General features: G+C 43.6%; 1 protein-coding gene across 2 annotated transcripts in view; it reads right to left on the reverse strand.

Annotated features, from left to right (window-relative positions):
• Positions 1–22,289, reverse strand: part of CLPB (ClpB family mitochondrial disaggregase) — a 146,432-nt gene that overhangs the window by 40,885 nt on the left and 83,258 nt on the right. For both annotated transcript variants that reach the window (XM_055320580.1, XM_055320581.1), the window contains exon 6: positions 668–765. In XM_055320580.1, the coding sequence (XP_055176555.1) occupies positions 668–765 (98 nt within the window). The remainder of the gene's footprint in view (positions 1–667; positions 766–22,289) is intronic.

The raw sequence follows: 22,289 nt of genomic DNA on the forward strand, positions 1-22,289 counted from the left end.
TTCAACCACAATTGCTTTGTTTTCCTCTTAGATGTTCAGGCTTTGGTAAGATTTCCCACTATTGTACTTGATGATTGCTGAAGTCCCTGGCAGCTCTGAGATTTGTGATTCTAGTTCTTGGATTCTGCCAACTAGTTCCTGAGTGATAGCTCAGTAGCTGGGAAGAGCAGAAGGTAGCTTGCTTTTAGGGAGTTCAAAAGTTTGGTTGAGAAGATCAAATTAAGATGGAGATTTTTTTGGCTCAAGCTGTACCATGCTCTCTGGAGTATGTGTGGAGGAGATGGATCAGGGAATGGTTTTAGAAGGAGTGATGATGGGAAAAGATTGCTTGCTAAAGTTACAGAATATGTGAGGCCCAGGGTAACATTACTTGGGCTAAAGATTTTGTCTATCCCTGGACCTATGAAAAGAAACTAGAAGGCCCACCACCTCAAAAACTGAATTTGAAGACAAGTCCTCAGAAGTCAGAAGTGTCTCAGGCCTCTGCCTGGTCATGATAGGGGCAGCTTCCTATTCTTGATGAGGCTGGGGGCTGGATTTGTATTTAAACAGACAATAATCACCTAAGGAGAAGTGGCTTTGGTGTGGAGCCAGACATAATTTGATGAGTGAAAGATTAAATGCAGCACAGAGTACCCATAGGCCTTCTCCTTTCTGTGAGACTTACCTTTGCCTCAGAAGTCCTCAGAAGCTTCATCACCTCCCCTTCTCGGGCATAATCCAAGGGTGTGTGTCCCATTTCATTCCTCTGCAGGGGGTTGGCTCCTGGCAGGAAGAGAAGTAGTCAAAGGCTCTATCAGTGGTCATCAATGTGGCCTCAGCCTTCCCTCAGAAGTGACCTGGGCCCTGATTTCAGAGCAAAGCATTCCCATGGAAAGAGAGAGCAACAAAACCCTAAGAGATTGCAGAATGGTGTGAAAAACATGTTAAGTTACTCTGAGAGGGCAGTCCTTAGTTCTTTCTGACACAGGTCAGGGTATCGGGGTTCCTACACTTACACATACACGTGCAAATACGTACTACCTGGGATCCCTGGGTGGCACAGCGGTTTGGTGCCTGCCTTTGGCCCAGGGCGCGATCCTGGAGACCCGGGATCGAATCCCATGTCGGGCTCCCGGTGCATGGAGCCTGCTTCTCCCTCTGCCTATGTCTCTGCCTCTCTCTCTCTCTCTTTCTCTCTGTGTGACTATGATAAACAAATAAAAAAAAATTTAAAAAAATACGTACTACCCACACCACTACATACACAAAGTTATGTTATATACACACAGGTGTGTTATACAGACACGAGTACGCACACATACAACAAATACACACAGCTGAACATGCTAACAAATACCAAATAAAATACCAAATACATAGATTAATATATCCTACCACCAAAGCATTAGTTATTAAAATGCCTATATTATATCAAGCTTACTTGCATAGAGATGAATATTCATTTATAAAATCACATAAAAGAGTTCCTTTCTAAAACACAGAATATCCACACACACAAAAAAAAAAGTAAAACAGCCCCCTTTTTTCTGCTCTCTGGTCCTCTGTCTCTCCTTTAATGCTCTCTTATCTCTGGTATTTCCTGCTTTCAGAGTTAGCTGAGTGCTCTGGAAGGGAGTGAGCATCACCAGGAGCCTGGCTTTGGCAGCCCCAAGGTCTGATGCCCTTACCAATGATACCTGTTGTTAAGTGTGAGCATGTGGGCAGGTGTTTCTTCCAATCATTGGTTCCTGTGATTTGAGAACAAAGAACTTGAAATATGATAAAAGGAAGGGGCTTGCCAGGCCATACATCTACCTTCTTTTTAAGTTCTGGCAGCTCACAGGCCTGTATAAAGTGTCTACTTGGTGCAATGTCTTGGCAGATATGGAGGAAAGGCTCCTCTGATCTCCACATTGTCAGAATCTCCTTCCCAAAGCCCAGGTCTGAACATCTCATTGTCCTCTTCAAAAACTGTCCATTCAATTTGGCAAACCTTGAATTTGTAGGGCTTGAGACACAGAGGAATCAGGTCTGGCCTGGTCCCCAAGGCACTTCTCTCAAAGCAAGGAGATTGAAACATAAGAAAGCTGTGCCTTGAACACAGTTCATGCTCAAGAATTACATATTAAACAGAATATTCCTAGACCTTCTTTCTTGCTAAAGAGGTACTGTCTAGAAGTAAAGAAGGGTTAAGACTCAGTCCCTGCCATAAGAGTATAGTGGGCTGGCTGCGAACACTAAATTTGCAGGCAAATGCACACAGCATGGGGCCTGGCTCAAGGTGGATGTCTGGCTACTGTCTGATGTTGGACTATAAAAGTCAGCATTTCTCAATCCTAGGCTGTGGAAACATTTGTTCCATGATATAAAACTATTCCTACTGAAGCTCTTGGCTACTTAAAGGTCTATAAATTTATCAACAATTGTAAGCATTTATTAAGCATTTAAATGTGGCTGTCTGCCTGGGCTGCAGAGGAATAGGTGTGGGAGGAGGAGGGAGTAGGATAGAGAGTAAGAAGTATGATCCAGACCAAGGACACTTAATATCAGTGAGAAAAATTATACATGATCCTATTTTCTAATAGGAATTTGAAATATTTATATTCTTTTTTATTGATATATAATTCACATACCATAAAATTCAAAAATTTTAAAGTGTATTATTCAGTGGTTTTGTTTTTTTAAGATTTTATTTATTTATTTGAGAGAGAGAGAGAGAGAGAGAAAGTGCATATAAGCAGTGGGGAGAGGTAGAGGGAGAAGCAGAGTCCTGGTTGAGTAGGAAGCCCAATGCGGCACTTGGTCCCAGGATGCAGATGCTCAACTGACTGAGCCACCCAGGTGTCCAATTCAGTGATTTTAAATATACTTACAGGGTTGTACAACTGTCACCACTGATTCGAGATCATTTTCATAATCTCAAAAAGAAATCCCATAACCATTATCACAGACACCTCCTATCCCCCAACCCCAACAACCATTAGTCTACTTTCTGTTCCTATAGATTGCCTATACCTGACATTTCATGTAAATGGAAACATACAATGTATGGTCTTTCCTGTCTGTCTGCTTTCATTTAGCATGTTCTCAAGGTTCATCGATGTTGTAGTAGGTGTCATTCACGCTGCCACATGAAAGCAGGAAAGCAGTTCTTTTCATGGATGAAAAAAGCTCCATTCTGTGGACAGGCCACATTTTGTTTAGCCATTCCTCAGTGGATGGACATTTGGGTTATTTCTCCCTTTGGCTACTGTGAATAATGCTGCTATGAATGTATGTGTACAAGTCTTCGCATAGATGTGTTTTCAAGTCTCTTGGCTATAAATCTAGGAGTGGTGATAAAAGCGGCTGCTAGCACTGAGCACTGGCTATGTGCCAGACACTGTGCTCTGTTCTTCATGTACACTGTATCACTTAATCCTTGCAACCACTGTTGAGAGGTAGGAATTAAAATCCCCATGCTACAGACATGAAAACTGGGGCCCAGGAAAATGAAATAACTACCCCAAGGTCACAAAGCTAATTATCTGCTTGGACCAGGAGTCAAACCCTTCGTTAGTTTTACTCAACTCCAATTCTCCACACTTCCACATGGCAGCCATGATATACCCCTGCTGAAATTTCCTTCCCGGGCTTTTCACCACTTACAGGATAAAGTGCCACCTCCCTGGTAAGGAGGGTGTCTGTGCTCTTCCTAACTAGTAGGCAAGTTCTTAGGGGCTCCGTTGCAACCTCATTTTTTCAATTCTATTGGCAGTGACTGGATGTTTTGTATCTGCAGGGCTCTGTATGCAGGATGATGGGAGACTGGCAAAGCCAAGGAATAGTCTTCTATTTTTATTTCTTGACCACTCTGTAGCAACTGATACCTTGGCTACTCTTTGCTTTGAGTTTTATAAAAATAAAACTCAGGTTATAAAAATGGTTTTATAACCATTTGTTCAGGTTTTCCTCACACCCCCATGACCATCTTTTGTGCAGACTCCACTTCCTGTCTTTAAGATCCGGTATTACCTAGGGTTGGTGTCAAGGCACAATTCCAGCTTTCCAGAAGCTAATGGGGATGAGAGTTGATCAAACAACTACCATTCAGGCCAAATGTGTCACTGTGCGGAAGGAGGAACAGACAATACTGTGGGGGTGCAGGAAGGAACGAGGCTTGTTCACTGGTCTGGCCTTACCAGCCCTCACTGTTGGTGCTCAACAGTGAGGGGCTTACAAGGGCTGCGGCCAGTGGCAGATGGCATCCTCCCCTCCCCCCAAGTTCCTAGATAGTGGCTAGGGCTGAAAGAGAGCTACAGTTCAGCAGTGCAAAGGCCTTTCTTAGGCAGCCTCAAGGGGAACGAACTCTGTTGCTAGATATGGATTGGAATAAAAGGTGGATCTATAAGGAGAGATCTATAGAAGGTAAAGAGGAGCAACAAGGAAAAGAGAAATGGAAGAGAAGGGGAAGGCAGAGAGGAGGGAAGGTCAGAGAGGAAGATAGTGGGAGAAAGAACCGAGGGTGAGATTAGCTGCGTCAAACAAGTGCTGTCAGTGATCTATATTTGCTTATAGAATGAAAAATGTGTGCCATAAACATTGGCCACTGAGTAATTTCTAGTAGGAGTCGTGTCACTTCTCATAAAGGATAGGATGGGGACAGGTAAGACATCTGTGCACCTGTGCCAGTCAGCATAGGGATGCTTTTTAGCTGTGTCCTGGCCCATCTCTAGCTCAGGAAGCTCTTAGTCCCCACCCCAGCCACTCCTGAGGGGGAAGCCAGCTGGTTTCCCCAAGGTTCTGGAGCCTCGGGGCAGCACTTCTGCTCTCACTTTAGGAAGGCTGAGGTGGGGGCACCATGGGAAATGTCCATCTAATATCAGTCCCCCAGCCCCCCCCCACACCCTTGCTCTGATGCTGACTTGACTAATTGCTCTAATAATTGATAGAACCTGACTTCTACAACTGATCGATTTCACCTCCACGACCAACGGCCACAAACCATTATACTCCAATAAATAACCACACTGGGTCTCACCCCCCTGCCCTCTCCAGGGGCATCAGGATGGCCCGTGCCCTGGCCTGACCTCCCCCTGTCTCCCACCCAGGGCCCCTCTGGGCCCCTCCAGGCCGAGCAGCTGGTCTAGAGGGTCAGGCCTCTGGGAGCAAGTGACAGGGCCGAATGGAGGTGGGGAGTGCTAATCGCAGGCCATCCGTCACCTCCCACTGGCTGTCTGGGGCTGGGGCCAACACCTGGAGCACCCCAGGCAGTATAGTGCAGGACCCCTCCTCTCCTCTCCATGCTCCAGATTAGTGTGTCCCAGCTTATAATATTTGATAAATAGCAGACTGGCTTCCTGGCAGCACTGCTGCGGCTGTGCCTGCCCGCTACAGCTGTGGAAGGTCACTCATTGGGGAAATATGTTTCTGTCAGTGGTATTGAAAAAAGTTTAGTGGAGTGACAGGCCTCAATTTTTCAAATTTTATTAACTCCATCCTCTTAACCATTTGTCTTGAATTCCTTCAGATTCTGGGGGATCTGTCAATAGGGCTTGGGTCAGGAAAGTAAGGTGTGTGGGGGTGGGGGGTGGGGCTTGCTATGGGCTGGTTCTGGCTGGTACCAGTGGCTGGCGTGGGTCTCATCATCTAAAGCAGTGGAAGTGGTGTTGGTAGGACAGGAGGCTGGTCCACTAGGACCTAGGGAACCCACTGCTCTTCTTTGGCATAGTGCCTGCCTTTGGTTTGACACAATCATAGATTTTCTGGGTGGAAAAACACCTTAATGGTGAGCTCTTCCAATTCCCTAAGAAAAGACTCCCCTCTACTACATCAAAAACAGGTGGTCACCCTTGTCCCTCTGAATGTGCCCAGAACCTAGCCCCAAGCTCATGGCTCTCCAAGAGGTTCCCCCACCCCCACCCCACTAAATCGAGGGTAAAACTTGGTTTCATATGAGGTCCAGCCTCTCCCCCCAACCCCACTCCCACCCTGGTCTTCCTGCAAACACTTGTTCATCTTCAAAGACCTAGTCCAAGCTTCTCCAAGAAGGTTTCTCTCCCGTCCCAGGTTTGGTACCATCGTTTGTGCACCCACAGGCCCTTCTGCTCCTACCTTTCTGATCATCCCACATGAAAACTGTCTGTCTGCATCCAAGACTGAGAGCTCTTAGAAGTCGGGGACCATGTCTGATTCACTGCTATATCCTTGCTACCCAGCACAGGGCCTGGCAGAGAACAGGTTTCACTAATATATATCAAATGAACGGACTTCTTTCTGGGGACTATCTTCTGAGGCCACACAAAACATGGCTGCTCTTCCTGCTTCAGAAGAGCCCTCTGACAGCAAGTGTGTGATCATGTCCCTGGTCCTGTAGGCCAAAGCTCCTAGTCTCTTTTCTGGTCCCAGACACATCTCTGAAAAATTAGATCAAGTTAGGCCCCAACACCCTCTTGGCTCTGGGCAGGAAGTGGGGAGGAAGTGGTTGGATAGACTGGCTCACTTGCCCTTCCCTGGGAGAGGGCTGAAATTAGGGTGGAAGGGGAGGCCTGTTATTCCCTCTTCCCTTCTCACTACCCAATCTGGCCCTCTACTTACCTCTGTGAATATCAAAGAAGATAATGCTAGTTTAAGAGGGTTTTAAAAAACACAACAGTAACTGCCCTATACAAATGTGTTAAGCTGTATTATCAATAATATTGACATGCTCATATACTCCCCACTGCCCCTTGCAGTTCTTTTAGCTATACTGGCCTTCTAGTGATCTAGGTCTACCACCACTGACTTTCCATGACTCATCCGTCCCCCCCTACATGTAGGTGGCTCCCAGCCCTCTAAAAGAACACTGAGGGGACACCTGGGTGGCTCAATGGTTGAGTGTCTGCCTTTGGCTCAGGTTGTGATCCCAGGGTCCTGGGATCAAGTCCCACATTGGGCTCACTGCAGGAAGCCTGCTTCTCCCTCTGCCTATGTCTCTCTCTCTCATGAATAAATAAATAAAATCTTAAAAAAAAGAAAAAAGAAAAAAGAGCACTGGGTGGGGGAGCTTGCAGGAGTGGGAGTTACCATTCCCTGGTTGTGTGATCCAGGACACCTGCTTCACTTCTCTGGTGGTAACTGATTGCTGTCCTTGCCAACCTCTAGAGGTTTTGTCTGGACTGAGTAAAATTAAAAGCTTGAAAATGGGGGGAAAAAAAGACCATACAATGTTCTCTGTAATAATGTTCATATTCACTCTTCCTTCTATTTTTACTGATAGCTCTTTTACCACCTTCATCTATTTCACTATTTCAACAGTCTGTTTACTATCTCCAATTAGAAGTTTTTTGTTGAATAGAAGGGATATTTTCCCCATAATCAGAGATGTCTGTCAGTGTGTGTCAGTGTGCAGCAATCTATTCTTTCTGGTTTTGAGAGTTCCCTACCAAGGAAGCATTCCTAGAAAGACAGAATGATCACATGAGAGAAGCTACACACCTTCCCTGTCTTCACACTGTTGTTTGGGCCACTCTTCACCTCTGAAGCCCCATTCCTTGTCTCCCTGACCATCTAGATCCTACCCTTCCTTCAAGGTCCCTCCCTCTGGGAAGCCTCTACCACCCTCTTGCTCTCAATGCTCTTCATCTGTTCATGGGCTTCTGTTGTCTTCCCAACACCCTCCCTTTCCTGGGGGCCCCATCCCTGTTTAGTCATCACAGCTACTATGTATGTAGCTCCTCAGGTCACAGACAAACAAGTTCTCCTCTATTCCCTGAGACTGAAGGTGAGAGATAAGAGACCTGTCCAGTATGCTGTAGGAGGCTGAGTGGAACCAGGAAGAGCCCCAGTTATGACATCTTGTCCTGAGCCATTTCCATAAACCACTGAGCATTCTCAAGATATGTACACACACATACCTGCGCACCTCTAGATATGCCACCCTGGTAACCAACAACCTTTACTCAGCACTCACTACATGCCATACCCTGTGCTGACTCCATGTATTTCAGGTTTTTTTTTTTTTTTTAACATTCATCACACACACACAGACACAGACAGAGACACACACACACACACACACACACAGCAGGAGAAGCAGGCTCCCTACAGGGAGCCTGATGTGGGACTCAATCCCAGGACCCCAGGATCACAACCTGAGCTGAAGGCAGAAGTTCAACCACTGAGCCACCGAGGTGTCCCTCCATGTATTTCATTTTAAAGATTATTATTTATTCATGAGAGACACTGAGAGAGAGAGGTAGAGACACAGGCAGAGGGAGAAGCAGGCTCCTCGCAGGGAGCCTGATGTGGAACTTGATCCGAGATCCCAGGATCATCACCTGAGCCAAAGGCAGGTGTCCAACTGCTGAGCCACCCAGGTGTCCCCATGTATTTCATTCTTTTTTTTTTTTTTCATGTATTTCATTCTTAACAACAATTTGAAGAAAGCAGAAAAGGTATCGTTTTCCCATTTTCCAGATGATTTAACAGAGTCAGGGAGAAGAGCAGGATGAAAAGAGATGAGCTAACATTTTTTGGGTATAAGCCTTTGTACACAGTGTCTGAATTATTCATCATACAAAGACTCAGAGAAAACAGGCTCAGAGAGTTGAAATAATTTGCCCAAGGTCACCCAGCAGACAAAGAGTAGAGCTGGAATTTAAAGAAGAGATTTATTATGTGATTTTCTCTTTTGTATGTGTTTCCAATTTTACATAATCAGTTTTTTTGTTATTGTTTTTTAAAGAAGCGAGGTCCGGTTTTCCACCACATAGTGCTACCCTCCAAAGTTCTGATGACTAAAAACAGGAAAAAAAAATCCTCTTCTTTCCTTCTAGTGTGCTGAGATGCTCCCAAACCAAAATATAGGGGGAGGGGGGGAGAGGGCGGGTTTACAGGTAGGTTTCAGACAGACAGCGCTTTGTAGAAAGGGTATAAAATGGGGTTCCTTTTCCTCTCATTTAGGGCTTTCCCATATGAGGACCAAAGGAGTAGTAACCCACATTAAATGATAAATGACATCCTAGAAGGTCATCTACAAGTCCTAACTCCTCAATGGACACAGTTGGTTGGGATCCTTTGCCTTTAGTGAGGGAGATATCTAGAGTTCAGGGAAGAGAGGCTGCCTCATGACTGGATCCAGCCATTCCATTAAAACCTACTGAGCACTGATGCTGGGGACACAGTAAAATCAGATCAGTTCTTGCCTTTGGGCAGAATCCAGACTGATGGGAGACAGACAGGGAGACAAAAAGTAATGATGCAGTGTGGTGGAGGCAGATAAGGAGATGAGGATGATGCCTCCCTCTCCCCCACTACAAGGGTGTAGCTGGGGGAAATGGGAAACCAGCGCATCAGCTGTAGAAGAGCAGAGATGTTACACTGAGAAAGCACTAAGGGGAAAAAGACTGGAGAAGCCTGGGGAAGGGAAGGTTGGAGCCCAAGATGGTCATGGAGATTGTGAGTGGAAGACTGAGAGACCCGGGCCTTCCAGTCCAAGGCTCTTTCCACATGTCAGTCTTGGAACCTACCCCTAAGCTTTCAATTTCAACTAACCAGAAAGAACTGGAACACATGGAGCTGTCACTATTCTCTTCAGTGGTAGCAAACCCCCCTTTTCCCACCACTTAGACCCTCTATTCTACAAAGCCCAGCTCCATTTCCCCTGCCCAGAAACTTTCCCAGACCACTCTAGCCTATGTGGACTACTTTTCCCTTTGATCCCCTAGAGCACAAAACTGAGAACACATTATGTCTCGTCTCCAGAATCAGATGTATTACTAAAGGGATGCCCTGTGAATGCCTAGAAAAGGAAGTGGTAATGATTGCCAGTCAATGAGGATAGGGTCGCAGAAACCAAGTCATGCCAGACTAACCTCATTTCCTTTCTTCATCAGGATTATCTGTTTGCTCAATCAAGTACAGTCAGGGCAAATGTGGACTTCACCAGACATTTGAGGGATATCTCAGGACAACCTAAGGACATGATGGAGAATTGTGGCTGGGTGCTAGTATAGCATGGAAGGTTACTGGTGAGTGGTGGACTAACCAGATCCAAGGGGAATGGCATGACTAATAGATCATAGGTGACCTGGAAGGAAGTTCTGAGCGGCAGCAAATAGGCTTGGTCTTGTTTAGTATGTTTATCCTCAACACAGATATTTTAGGGATGGTCTGTTTATAAAATCTGCAGGCATCAGATTAGGGTGGGAAGAGCCAGATACACCCAGTGAAAGAGCTGAAACAATGAGATGAAAAGTAATGGAGATAGGGGCAGCCTGGGTGGCTCAGCGGTTTAGCGGTTTAGCACCGCCTTCGGCCCGGGGTGTAATCCTGGAGACCCAGGATCAAGTGCCACATCGGGTTCCCTGTATGGAACCTGCTTCTCCCTCTGTGTCTCTGCCTCTCTCTCTCTGTCTCTCTCATGAATAAATAAATAAAATCTTTAAAAAAAAGTAATGGAGATAAATGGGAAGTCATGGGTTTTAGAAGACAAAGTAGAGATGGTTCTGGGGAGTGTGATCAAAATAGGAAAGAGTTGGGCGCCTAGCTGGCTCAACATGTGACTCTTGACCTCTAGGTTGTCAGTTCAAGCCTCACGTCAGGTGTAGAGATTACTAAAAAAAATTAATAAACAAAAAAAAATAGGAAAGGGTTGGGAAGCCACATGAGCATAATGAGTTAAAGAACGGGAGGCTCAGGCTGGAGAGAAGATAGTTCAGAAGAACATATGTGCATCTTTAGGTACTGGAAGGGCCAGCAGTGGAACAGGGATTAGATTCATTCTACACAAACCCCATGGTAAAATTAAGACCCTTGGAAGATTTTTGTTGAATAAGGGAAATTTCTAACCAGCACCCAAAGATAGATTCTGAGCAGTCTCAGGAACAAATAAGTTCTCCAGCCCTGGAAGTGTTTAAACACTGAGTGGATGACCATTTGGTAGGTCTACTACCTATGCCTCACCTTTCGGAGGTCTCTTTTAAGACTAATTGTTAATTTGTGTTTATTCATTCAGAGATACTTTCTGAGAACCTTTTATGTGTCTGGCATCAAGCTAGGTGTTAGGCATACAAAGGTGAATAAGACGACACTGTCTCAGCTTCTACAGAGCTCCTAGTCCTACTAGGAGAAGACAGCTAAGTTTATTTCAAGAGTATCTTGTGCCTTGATTACAGGCCTCAGCACAGGATAGGCTGGCTTTAGCTTAGATTAAACCAAAGAGATCCTGTGGAAATTCAAACACAGATTTGATTACTAAAGGCCATAGCTTAATCAAGCCAAATGACTTGCTTAAACCAACTACTGGCTGTGGGAACAGAAGTGTACAGTGAATCACAATTTATGAATTTTTGTACATGATATTTTTCTCTTAGAGTCTCAGATCTGGTCTTTGGCTGGGACTTGTTTATGTACCTACAGATTGTCTTACAAGTGGCTGTGATGTCAGGGTGAAGTGATTTAGCCAGCAGGGCTACCCAACTCTCCATTTCTTACCCACCCTATGGGGACTGCTTCAGCACAGACATAAACATGCTCCTGCCGTTACCTTATTGCACTCGTCACATGGGGAGGCTAGAAGGCTTGATTCAGGGATATGATTGGATTTTAAATCCCAGTCTCACAGGATTTTAATTACTGGTCTGGGGCAGCAGGGATAGGCGCTGGCTGCCTTTGGATGGAGGAGGTCGATACGCCACTCCACAACATATTGAGCCACAATGCCTGCAGACTCTATTGCTCTATTTAATCATCTTTTGCAAAATTTACAGTGGAACAGGAGGGATCAATACAGAATTTATCACATTCTCTTGTAAATATGAGCCAGGAAAGAGTTCTAGGCAGTTTGTTACTGAGTGGGAGGGAACATGTCTGTGTACAGCTGGGTATTAGGAGAGGAGACAAAATCCATACTTCTTGGCATAAGCTACAGATGCTCAGCCAGACCCTCTTAAGCCTGAAAGCAAGTTCAAAGGGAATAACATGGATTCATTCATTCATTCATTCATTCAATCAACCAACATTCCAGAATACTTATTTCATATGCCAGACCCTGTAAAGGCTCTGGCATACAGACTGGTAATTCTGCTCCTGAGAGCATACACAGAGATATATCACAATGGCTGTGCTATTTATACTTACTAGTAAGTGGTGGAACTTGGACAAGTTACTTAACAGTGCCTTTGTTTATAGATATGGAAGATACAGTTAATAAGAGTATCAAATTCACAATTATTTTAATTATTAAAAGAGATAAAAGCCTTAGTACAGAACTCAGTACACAGAAAGAACTCAATAAATGCTAGCTATTGTTACAACAATTACCATTAATAGGCATTCTTTCTTACAATGCATCTCACCATCATTTATTGCAGAGATGGGGTCTATTGCAGAGATGGGGTATTGTACAGGAAGCCAGCCACCCCCATGTCTTTAGCAGACAGAAGGGAGACTGGGGTGGCCTTCCACAGGTCAGACATTTGGACAGGGCTCCTGGCAGCACAATGGGGCGGGGGGTAGAGGGTGTATGAGGAAGAGATACATGTTGAAGCTCTGTTTTTTAAAGGTTCGATTGTAATCTTTGAAACAATAAAATAGCCTCCTAAAATTGCTGTGGGGGAATAGACTGAGAAGTGATATACTTTATGTGGGCAAGCCAGGGAAAGTTACACAGAAGAGAGAGTTGGTTCTTAAAGACTAAATAGGAATCTATAGGTAGAGAAGCAGGGAAAGGGCATCCCAGGCAAAGAAAAGTAGATGTGTAAAGGTTTGGAGGCAGCAAAGATTCTAGGCTACGGAGGTAGAACTTGAATGGGCCTGTGGTAGTAATAGTTCCTGTCTCCCCAGACCAGCCTGGCTGCAGGGGACCCTGGAAGGCTGACCAAGCTCTGGCTCCAATCCCGAAGCAAACCATCATCCCCAGGCCTCTTGGAGATAGGGTGGCAAAAGATTCATGGGGCACTGCAGGAAGACTTGTAGGCAGGTTAAACATCTGGGGTTATCTTCCAGGCATGGGGAATTGCTAAAGGTTTTCAAACAGAGGAATGCTAGGGTTTGCAGGGGAGAGGCTGGTTTGAAGAGGAACCTGGAGGTAGGGAGACCAACAAGAAGACTCTTATGGTAGGCCAAGTGAGAGTGATAAAGTCTAAACTATGGTAGGGAGGACAGAGGAGAGAAGATGGACTTGAGATAAAATTCTCAGACAGACAGGCTTGATGGGAAGTGTAAATAAAGTCATCAGATTTACTTATACTACTTTCTTGTTTGGTGACCAGTAGTTGATGCTGCCCGTCACCAAAGAGGGACTATGGAAGAGTCTGAGGGGGGTTGGGTTTGGATACATTGAATATGAGATGTCTACAGAATATTAAGCATCAGCAGAGCTACTGGAGATATGAAAATGCCTGGCTTGTTGTAAGGCAAATACGTAGGCCAGTCTGGTTAGAAAAGAAGTGTTACAATTGCATGGATATAAATCTTCAAACAGAATTCATATACAGAGTTAGGTGGGAAAAGGGTAAAAGCCAAAGCTCCTGCCAAGGATTTCTGCTCAATGCAACCTAAGGTAGGGGTTTTCTAGATGAGAGATAATGTTTCTGGGTAGCATGCGACACAGGCACTGGAAGTATGAGGATCTTCAGCTCATTTTCATTTTGGGCAAGTTTCCTGGAAGTTGTGGGCTCTCAGGAGGCCAGCCTCACTTCTCTCTACCCACAAACCAGCACAGACTACCCCCAGAGGTGATAGCAGGCTCTGTGCCCAGAAAGCAGCTGGGAGCAACTGTCATGGGAGGGAATGACTCTGGATAAAGCAGAGTTCAAAGTGCACATAATAAGAGCCTGGGTCCCTGGGCTTCTGCATTCCCCCCACCCCCTCCCACAAATGACAGCTGAGACCAAAGCAGCCAAGCCTGGGGTCTGGGCTGAATTTAGCAGTCATAATTATACTGCTGACGTCTGGGGCAGAGCCACAGTCTCTGCAGAAGGCAGCAGCTTTTGTTCATGCACTAAAAACACATCATCTTCAAACATGCTAATCGCATGTCTGCTTCTGTCTAACAACATTGAAGGGAGGCTGAGGAGAGGGCACACAATGCCCACACATCTGGCTAATTCAGTTATAAGGCCAATCAATCTTGATGGGTTGTCCATAAAACATCAACTACCCCAAAGGACTGACCTGACCAGATGTTTAAGCTTTTGCTGACCAATCCCAGCCTAATGTCCATAGCAGAGAAAAGGGGTTATCAAGAGATGTCTTATGCTGCAACTCACATGTTTATTCCCAAAGCTACGTAAAGCCTTCTGCTTGGATGAGAGCTATCAGTACATTAAAGTGGTGGCTGAGCCAGGCTTACTGAAATGAAGTTTAACTGACCTTGAACAACACAGGTTTGAAATGTGCAGGTCACTTACACATGGATTTATTTTGATAAGTACAGTAGTACTATGAATGTGTTTTCTCCTCCTTATGATTTTTAAAATAACATTTTTGCTCTAGCTTACATTATTGCAGTAATACAGTATACAACACCTATAACATACGAAATGTGTGTTAATCAACTGTTTATGTTATTGGTCATACTTTTCTGATCAACAGCAGGCTATTAGTAATTAAGTTTTGGGAGAGTCAAAAGTTACAAGCAGATGTGCACTTGCATGGAGCCCTTAACCACTGCATTGTTCAAGGGCCAACTGTACACTCAGATACACAGGGAAGATACACCTTCAGGAAGGCAGGAGGCCTTCTTTACAAGTGGCATTGAGAACACTTGCAAAAACAGAACCCAGTGAAATATTTTTGCTAATTGTACTTCCCAGTAGGGAGAGAATCAGGAGTGTGGGGGTGAGTATCTTTATGATATTAAATGCTACTGGCTCCAGTCCTGGGCTCAGGAACCATTCATCTGCTGATGTCTGCTTTTCAACCCATCAAGGCTGAAGGAATTGCTCATCTCCCTCATAAAATTGTGGCTTTTTTTTCTTTCTTTTTTTTTTTAAATCAGAAGTCACTGCCAACAAGGACTCTCTCAGTTTATGCTCCTTCCTTTATGGCCAACCCCAGTCACCAGGCAACAGCCACCAAAAATAAAAGTGGAAGGGCAGTGGGGAGATTAGGAGGAAGGAGAGGGCAGGGAATAGATTTGCAGTCTATACCAAGAGGAACATTTTTTGACTCAGAGCTTCCAGCTGGTGCTAATGATTCCATTTCCCTCAAGAGGACTTTTCTCTAATTCTAAGGACTTCACCAAGATTGTTTCAGTTGAGGCTACATGACAAACCAGACAGATGGACTTCAGAAAAGAAACTTTTCAGAACGTGGTAAGAGAGAATCACATATTTAAAATGAGGTCCTTGTTGAGACTGTGGCTAGAATAGTAGTTGGCACACAGCAGGAGCTTAATATTTACTAACTGAATAATTACACTCTAGTTATGATGCAGTTGGGCTACATTCCTTCAATTTCTATTTGTCAGGAAAGGCATCCTATAATCCAGTCCCTGCAAATAATGCTAGACAAAATCGCAGAGATCAGGAGAATCTTCTCTTAGCCTAAATGAACAGGGATGAAGCAGTGTTGGAAGACAGAGGTATGGACCTCATTATCACAGCCAACAAATCTTTTTTCTTCCTCATGGTTATAGTAACCAATGCTGCTGACCAATCCTGCAACTCTTTCAACCTTAATTTTCATGAAACATAATACCCATGACTTTATCTGCCTATGGAGGTTCCTGTTCATTCTTTTGTTCCAAGTTACAGGTGACACCTGAGGTTAAGTCCTCAGTTCATGATCCTTTCTCTGTAGGCACTCTCATTTAAGAAACAGTTCCAACTGGCACAGCTTTAACTATCCCAGTAGTTCACAATCCTGGTTGTATATCAGAATTCTAAAGGAAGTGTTAAAAACATATCAATCTAAGGTGGAAGAAAATATCTGCAATATATATCACAGATAAAGGGCTAACACCCTTAACATATAAAAACAAAGACCAAAAGTCCTATAGAAAAATGGGCAAAAGACATGAATAGACAATTTACAAAAGCAGATATAAAATGGCTCTTAAACATATGAAATGATGTTCAGCTCACTCATAACAGAAGAATCAAACTAAAACTATGCTGAGAGAGGTGGGGCAAGATGGCGGAAGAGTAGGGTCCCCAAGTCACCAGTCCCCACCAACTTACCTAGATAAATTTCAAATCATCCTGAAAACCTACGAACTCAGCCTGAGATTTAAAGAGAAAACAACTGGAATGCTACAGTGAGAAGAGTTTGCGCTTCTATCAAGTACAACTTGTTTTTGGCCACTCTGCACTGAGCAAAATGACTAGAAGGAAAACTTCACCTCAAAAGAAAGAATCAGAAACAGTCCTCTCTCCCACAGAGTTACAAAATCTGGATTACAATTCAATGTCAGAAAGCCAATTCAGAAGCACAATTATAAAGCTACTACTGGTGGCTCTAGAAAAAAGCATAAAGGACTCAAGAGACTTCATGACTGCAGAATTTAGTTCTAATCAGGCAGAAATTAAAAATCAGTTAAATGAGATGCAATCCAAACTGGAGGTCTTAACGACGAGGGTTAACGAGGTAGAAGAACGAGTGAGTGACATAGAAGTTGAAGGCAAGGAAGGAAACGGAGGAAAAAAGAGAAAAACAATTAAAAGATCATGAGAATAGGTTAAGGGAAATAAATGACAGCCTCAGAAGGAAAAATCTACGTTTAATTGGGGTTCCAGAGGGCGCCAAAAGGGACAGAGGTCTAGAAAGTGTATTTGAACAAATCATAGCTGAGAACTTCCCTAACTTGGGAATGGAAACAGGCATTCAGATCCAGGAGATAGAGAGATTCCCCCCTAAAATCAATAAAAACTGCTCAACACCTTGGCATTTAATAGTGAAACTTGCAAATTCCAAAGATAAAGAGAAGATCCTTAAAGCAGCAAGAGACAAGAAATCCCTAACCTTTATGGGGAGAAGCATTAGGATAACAGCAGACTTCTTCACAGAGACCTGGCAGGCCAGAAAGGGCTGGCAGGATATATTCAGGGTCCTAAATGAGAAGAACATGCAGCCAAGAATACTTAATCCAGCAAGGCTCTCATTCAGAATAGGAGAGGTAAAGAGCTTCCAAGATAGGCAGAAACTGAAAGAATATGTGACCACCAAACCAGCTTTGCAAGAACTATTAAGGGAGACTGTGTAAAAGAAAGAGGAAGTCCAAGGAAACAATCCACAAAAACAGGGACTGAACAGGTATCATAATGACAGTAAATTCATATCTTTCAATAGTAACTCTGAACGTGAATGGGCTTAATGACCCCATCAAAAGGTGGAGGGTTTCAGACTGCATAAAAAAGCAAGACCCATCTATTGCTGTCTACAAGAGACTCATCTTAGACATAAGGACACCTACAGCCTGAAAATAAAAGGTTGGAGAACCATTTACCATTCAAATGGTCCTCAAAAGAAAGCAGGGGTAGCCATCCTTATATCAGATAAATTAAAGTTTATCCCAAAGACTGTAGTAAGAGATGAAGAGGGACACTATATCATACTTCAAGGATCTATCCAACAAGAGGACCTAACAATCATGAATATTTATGCCCCGAATGTGGGAGCTGCCAAGTATATCAATCAATTAATAACCAAAGTTAAGACATATTTAGATAATAATACACTTACACTTGGCGACTTGAATATAGCGCTTTTTACAATTGACAAACTAAAATATGCTGAGATACTATCACCTATCAGATTGGCAAAAACTTAAAAGCTAAACAATACACTCTGTTGGAGAGATTGTGAGAAAAATAAGTACTTTCATACGTTGCTAGCAAGAATGCAAAATGGTACAACTTCTATGGAGGAGAAATGCACAGTATCAAACTAAAGGACATATGTATCTACCCTTTGACCCAGCAATACCACTTCTAGGGCTTTACTGTAAAGACATACCTCCAACAATCCCAAATAGACATGCAAGAGGTTATTCATTTAGCATTATGAGTAACTCAAAAATACTGGAGACCTCAATGTCCAAGCATAGAGTATATAGTACATATACACAATGTAATACTATGCAGCTATAAAAAAGAATGAGAGAGGGATACCTGGGTGGCTCAGCAGTTGAGCATCTTTGGCTCAGGGCGTGATCCTGGTCCCAGGATGGAGTCCCACATTGGGCTTCCTGCAAGGAGCCTGCTTCTCCCTCTGCCTGTGTTTCTGCCTCTCTTCATGTGTCTCTCATGAATAAATAAAATAAAATCTTCTTAAAAAATAAAAAATGAGAAAGATATCTGGGAACTGATACTGAGTGATTTCCAGGAAATACAGTTTTGCAAAAAAAGCAAACTGCAAGAGAGTATATATTGGGTATTATTTTTTGTGTAGGAAAAAAGGGCAAATTTAAAAACACATATAATTTGCTTATACAAGGAAACATAACATAAGGGCTCCCTGAGAGGAGCAGAAAAAGGGAAAAAGGGATACAGGAGAGAGTTTCACTTCTCTGAGTGTATCTTTCTGTATAGCTCAAACAACAAAATTAATACAAAAACAGGTAGGGGAGACAAACCCTAAAACTGAAAGTGAATTGAAAAATTAACCCAACTATATTTCACATGAGTAACGCACATACTGAAGGGGAAAAAATACCACCAAGTAACTTATGGATCTAGTATTCGACTATATACTCTTAGCCTTGGAGTAGGTATGAGAACTGCAAGTAAATCCTGATCTGAACTCTGTCTAGTAGGTCTGTTTTCTATAGTGGTATGGGTAAGGCAAGGCTGAAGCCTTCTTAGATATATCATAGGAGTAAGAAAATGAGCAACTGTATCAGTTTGGAGCTAGCATTCTCCTACAGAAGAAGGGGTGTACAAATAAGAAATGTGTGAAGACAAGGAAGAACCTTGCAGGGATGGACTGGAATGGGAGGTAGTGGTATTCAAGATTCAAGATTCAATTCAATATGTACATGCATATGTGTCTATATAAGTATATGCATGTGTATGTATCTTGTGATGGATATGTAAGCACATGTGTATATAACAATATATATTTCATGGTCCTATAAACAGAAGGGGTAATAAGCAAACTAGGTACTCAGGTTTCAGTCTCTAATATCATTGCTCACTAAAAAGTCTCAGGGCTCCTCAGAGAAATGGCTGATTCCAGGGCAGTAGCAAGGTGGATATAAGACTGAAACATCTTGTGATGCCAGGAAATATGGAAATGCTACAAAAAAAAAAAAAATTGAGGTATGCCACACTGGCTAAATCTGAGATAATTTTAGCACATTAGCACCAACATAACTAAGAATGGTAATGAGTTACAGAACAATTATAGTATCCATGAGCACATTTTCACAATTAGATAGATATATGGGGGAGAAAGGGTTTTTGTTTACCACAGGATGCCAAGTGCTGAATGGTCAATGTGGAGTAACTGCTGGAGTTGGGAAAGTTATAAAATATTAATTTTGTAACCACTGTGTGAAGACTGGTTCAGGAAAGAGTTATCAATGGAAGAGGAGCAAGATATCTGCATGGTCAAAACTGTCTATCTGCAGACTGCTTATTAATTTCAAGGGAAAAGGTAATAAATACAGAGTGGAGAAACAGGGCAATACTTGGGTTGGTGATGGGGTGGGAGTAAGATCTTTTGCTGCAGACTCTTGGATTTTGTACTGTGTACAAGTATTAACCATTCAAAAATAGGAAGAAAAATAAAACATAAAATATCTCTGAGAGTGTGGCAGGCAGAATAATGGCCCCCCAATGATGTCCACATTCTAATCCTTGGAACCTGTGAATGAGCTAAATCACTCGGCAAAGAGGAATAAGGTTGTAGATAGAATTAAGGTTGTTAATCAGCTGATTCTGAGAAGGGAAGATTACCCTGGATTACCCAGGTGGATCCAAAGTAATCACAAGGTTCCTTAAAAGTGAAAGAGGGAGGCAGAAGACTCAATGTCAGTGTGAAAAAGGAGAAAGACCAATTGATCACTGCCAGCTTGAAGACATAAGGGGGGGGGGGGACCTGTGAGACAAGGAATGTGGGCAGCCTCCAGAAGCTGGAAAAGGCAAGAAAACAGATTCTGAGTCTCCAAAAAAGAATGTACTGCTGACATCTTACTTTTAGTCCAGAGAGACCCATTCCAGACTCCTCTCCAGAGCTTTAAGATAATAAACTTGAGTTGTTTTAAGCCACTAAGGTTTTGATAATCTATTTACAGCAGCAATCGGAAGAATACGTAAGACAAGTTACGGTGGTTGCCTCTGAGGAGGAGGACCAGGAATGCTCAAGGGAGACCTCTTTTCTACTAAATATCCTCTGGTACCACTTGAAATTTGTATCCTTTACATTTTTGAAAGTAAAAATCACTGTTGGGGTGCCTGGGTAGCTCAAGTGGTTGAGCATCTGACTCTTGGTTTCGGCTCAGGTCATGATCTCAGGGTGCTAAGATGGAGCCCCCCCCCATCTGTCAGGTTCCATGTTCAGCAGGGAGTCTGCTTGCCCTCTCCTCCCTCTGCCCCTACCCCCGCTCATGTGCATTGCTCACACTCTCTCTCACTCTAAAATAAATTTAAAAAAATAAAATCTTTAAAGTAAAAATCACTGTAGTCACTAAACAGTCACTTCAGGAACTCTCTATTGATTTCAAAATGGAGTACAAATTCCCTGGCTCATCCCCAAGGCCCTCCACACTCCCTACCCGTAATCCAGCAGGTGGTCGGATTCTTCTACAACTCCAACGTGCAAACCTCATTTCTGTTACTGACACACCTGAAAAGCTTTCCTCCTTCCCTCTGCTTGTTTGAACTACACCTGTCCTTTGAGACTGTCTCCAGTCCCCCTCCTTCCGGAGCTTCCACAATGCCAACACTGATCTTCCCCTCCTTGTTCATTACACTTATTTATTCTGCCTTTCACATAAGTTTATTTCAAGGTTCTGCACTGTTCTCAGTGTGCTGTGTGTATGAGCCTTTGCACCAAACTAGCAGTCTAGAGGGTGCAGTCTGAAGGAAGAGCTTGTATTTTTTCTTTTTTATTTCCTGTAACACCTAGTGCTCATTTATAAATACACTTACTCAACAAATGTTTACCAAGCACCCACTATGTGCTAAGGATATTACAGGGTATTGGGAATGTAAACCCTGCAGATGCAGACTCTACCTTCAGGGAACACATTATATAACAAAGGAGAGGTCTATTGATCAAATAGCTATATGACAACATGTGGTTAAGGGTAAAAAAAGAAATTATACAGAACACTTTAAAAGCATATATCAGAGGAACCAAGAAAAGGGAAATTGGTGGTGAGCTGCAGGAAAATAATTAATAGTTGCTGAATTAACTATGAATACTTAGATTTGCAATCAGATAAATCAGAGGGCAATTACTCATTCAGACTCAAAATATTAAAGTAGAAGGGAGCTCTGAAATTGCAGTACAATTATCTAGTTTTACAGACTGGGAAATGAGGCTCAGTGAGGTGGAGGGACTCCTCAAGGTTGCAGAGCAAGGTTGAGTTAGTGCCAGGCCACCTGACCCCCATTCAGCACATTCAACCACACAGGTTCATTACTTCAAAGGGAGTTTCTGGAGGATTCCTGACATGGCAAGCTCTTTCCTCTGCCACATTTAAAAGAATTCATTTCCAAAATGATGTTCAGGAAGGAGTCTGTGTATAAACCTACAGAGAGCATCTCTGCTGTGCTCTTTCTGGGATACTGCCAGGCCTCTTTGTAGAGGAAGAGACAGCATGAATACTAGAAGCAAAACTCCTTTAGGGAAGGGAACCTTGGTCCTGAGCAAGCCCCCCAGTCTGACTCTAGGATGGGAACTCTGCAGCTATGCTGCAGGCCCTAACCTTCAGATTGACATTCCTTCTTAAAGGCTCCAGCACAGCCTTTTCTCTGGGCATTCTGTCCATGAGCACTTTCACTAAAGGAGCAAGAATGGGCCAGCAAAGGGCAGATGCCCTTGCCTTAGGAAATGTGAATCCTACTCAGCTCTGCTTCTAGGCACAGTGCAGGTGAAGCAGCACACTGCACAGAGAACAGACCTGGCCCAGCTGATGCTGACCTCTCCTTCACCCAGGGGCGACTTGGCCTCCAGCTGCCACTGTTGGCGGTGATGAGGTCATGCCGGATACCAGCCAGGCTCATCTGAGGACTGCTTGGAGCCGATTAGAGCCTTGATGAAATGCGGGTGCCTGGATGGCAGGCGGTTCTGGAGAGCTTGGGCTCTGGTGGCCAGGCGTTCATCTGTAACTCAACCATGCAGTGACTCCTCTATGTCCACAGGATCTCGGATACAGAAATATCTTTCCCTAGGGG

The sequence above is a fragment of the Nyctereutes procyonoides genome, unplaced genomic scaffold (genome assembly GCF_905146905.1).
Source record: "Nyctereutes procyonoides isolate TBG_1078 unplaced genomic scaffold, NYPRO_anot_genome, whole genome shotgun sequence".
NCBI classification, from domain to species: Eukaryota; Metazoa; Chordata; class Mammalia; order Carnivora; family Canidae; genus Nyctereutes; species Nyctereutes procyonoides.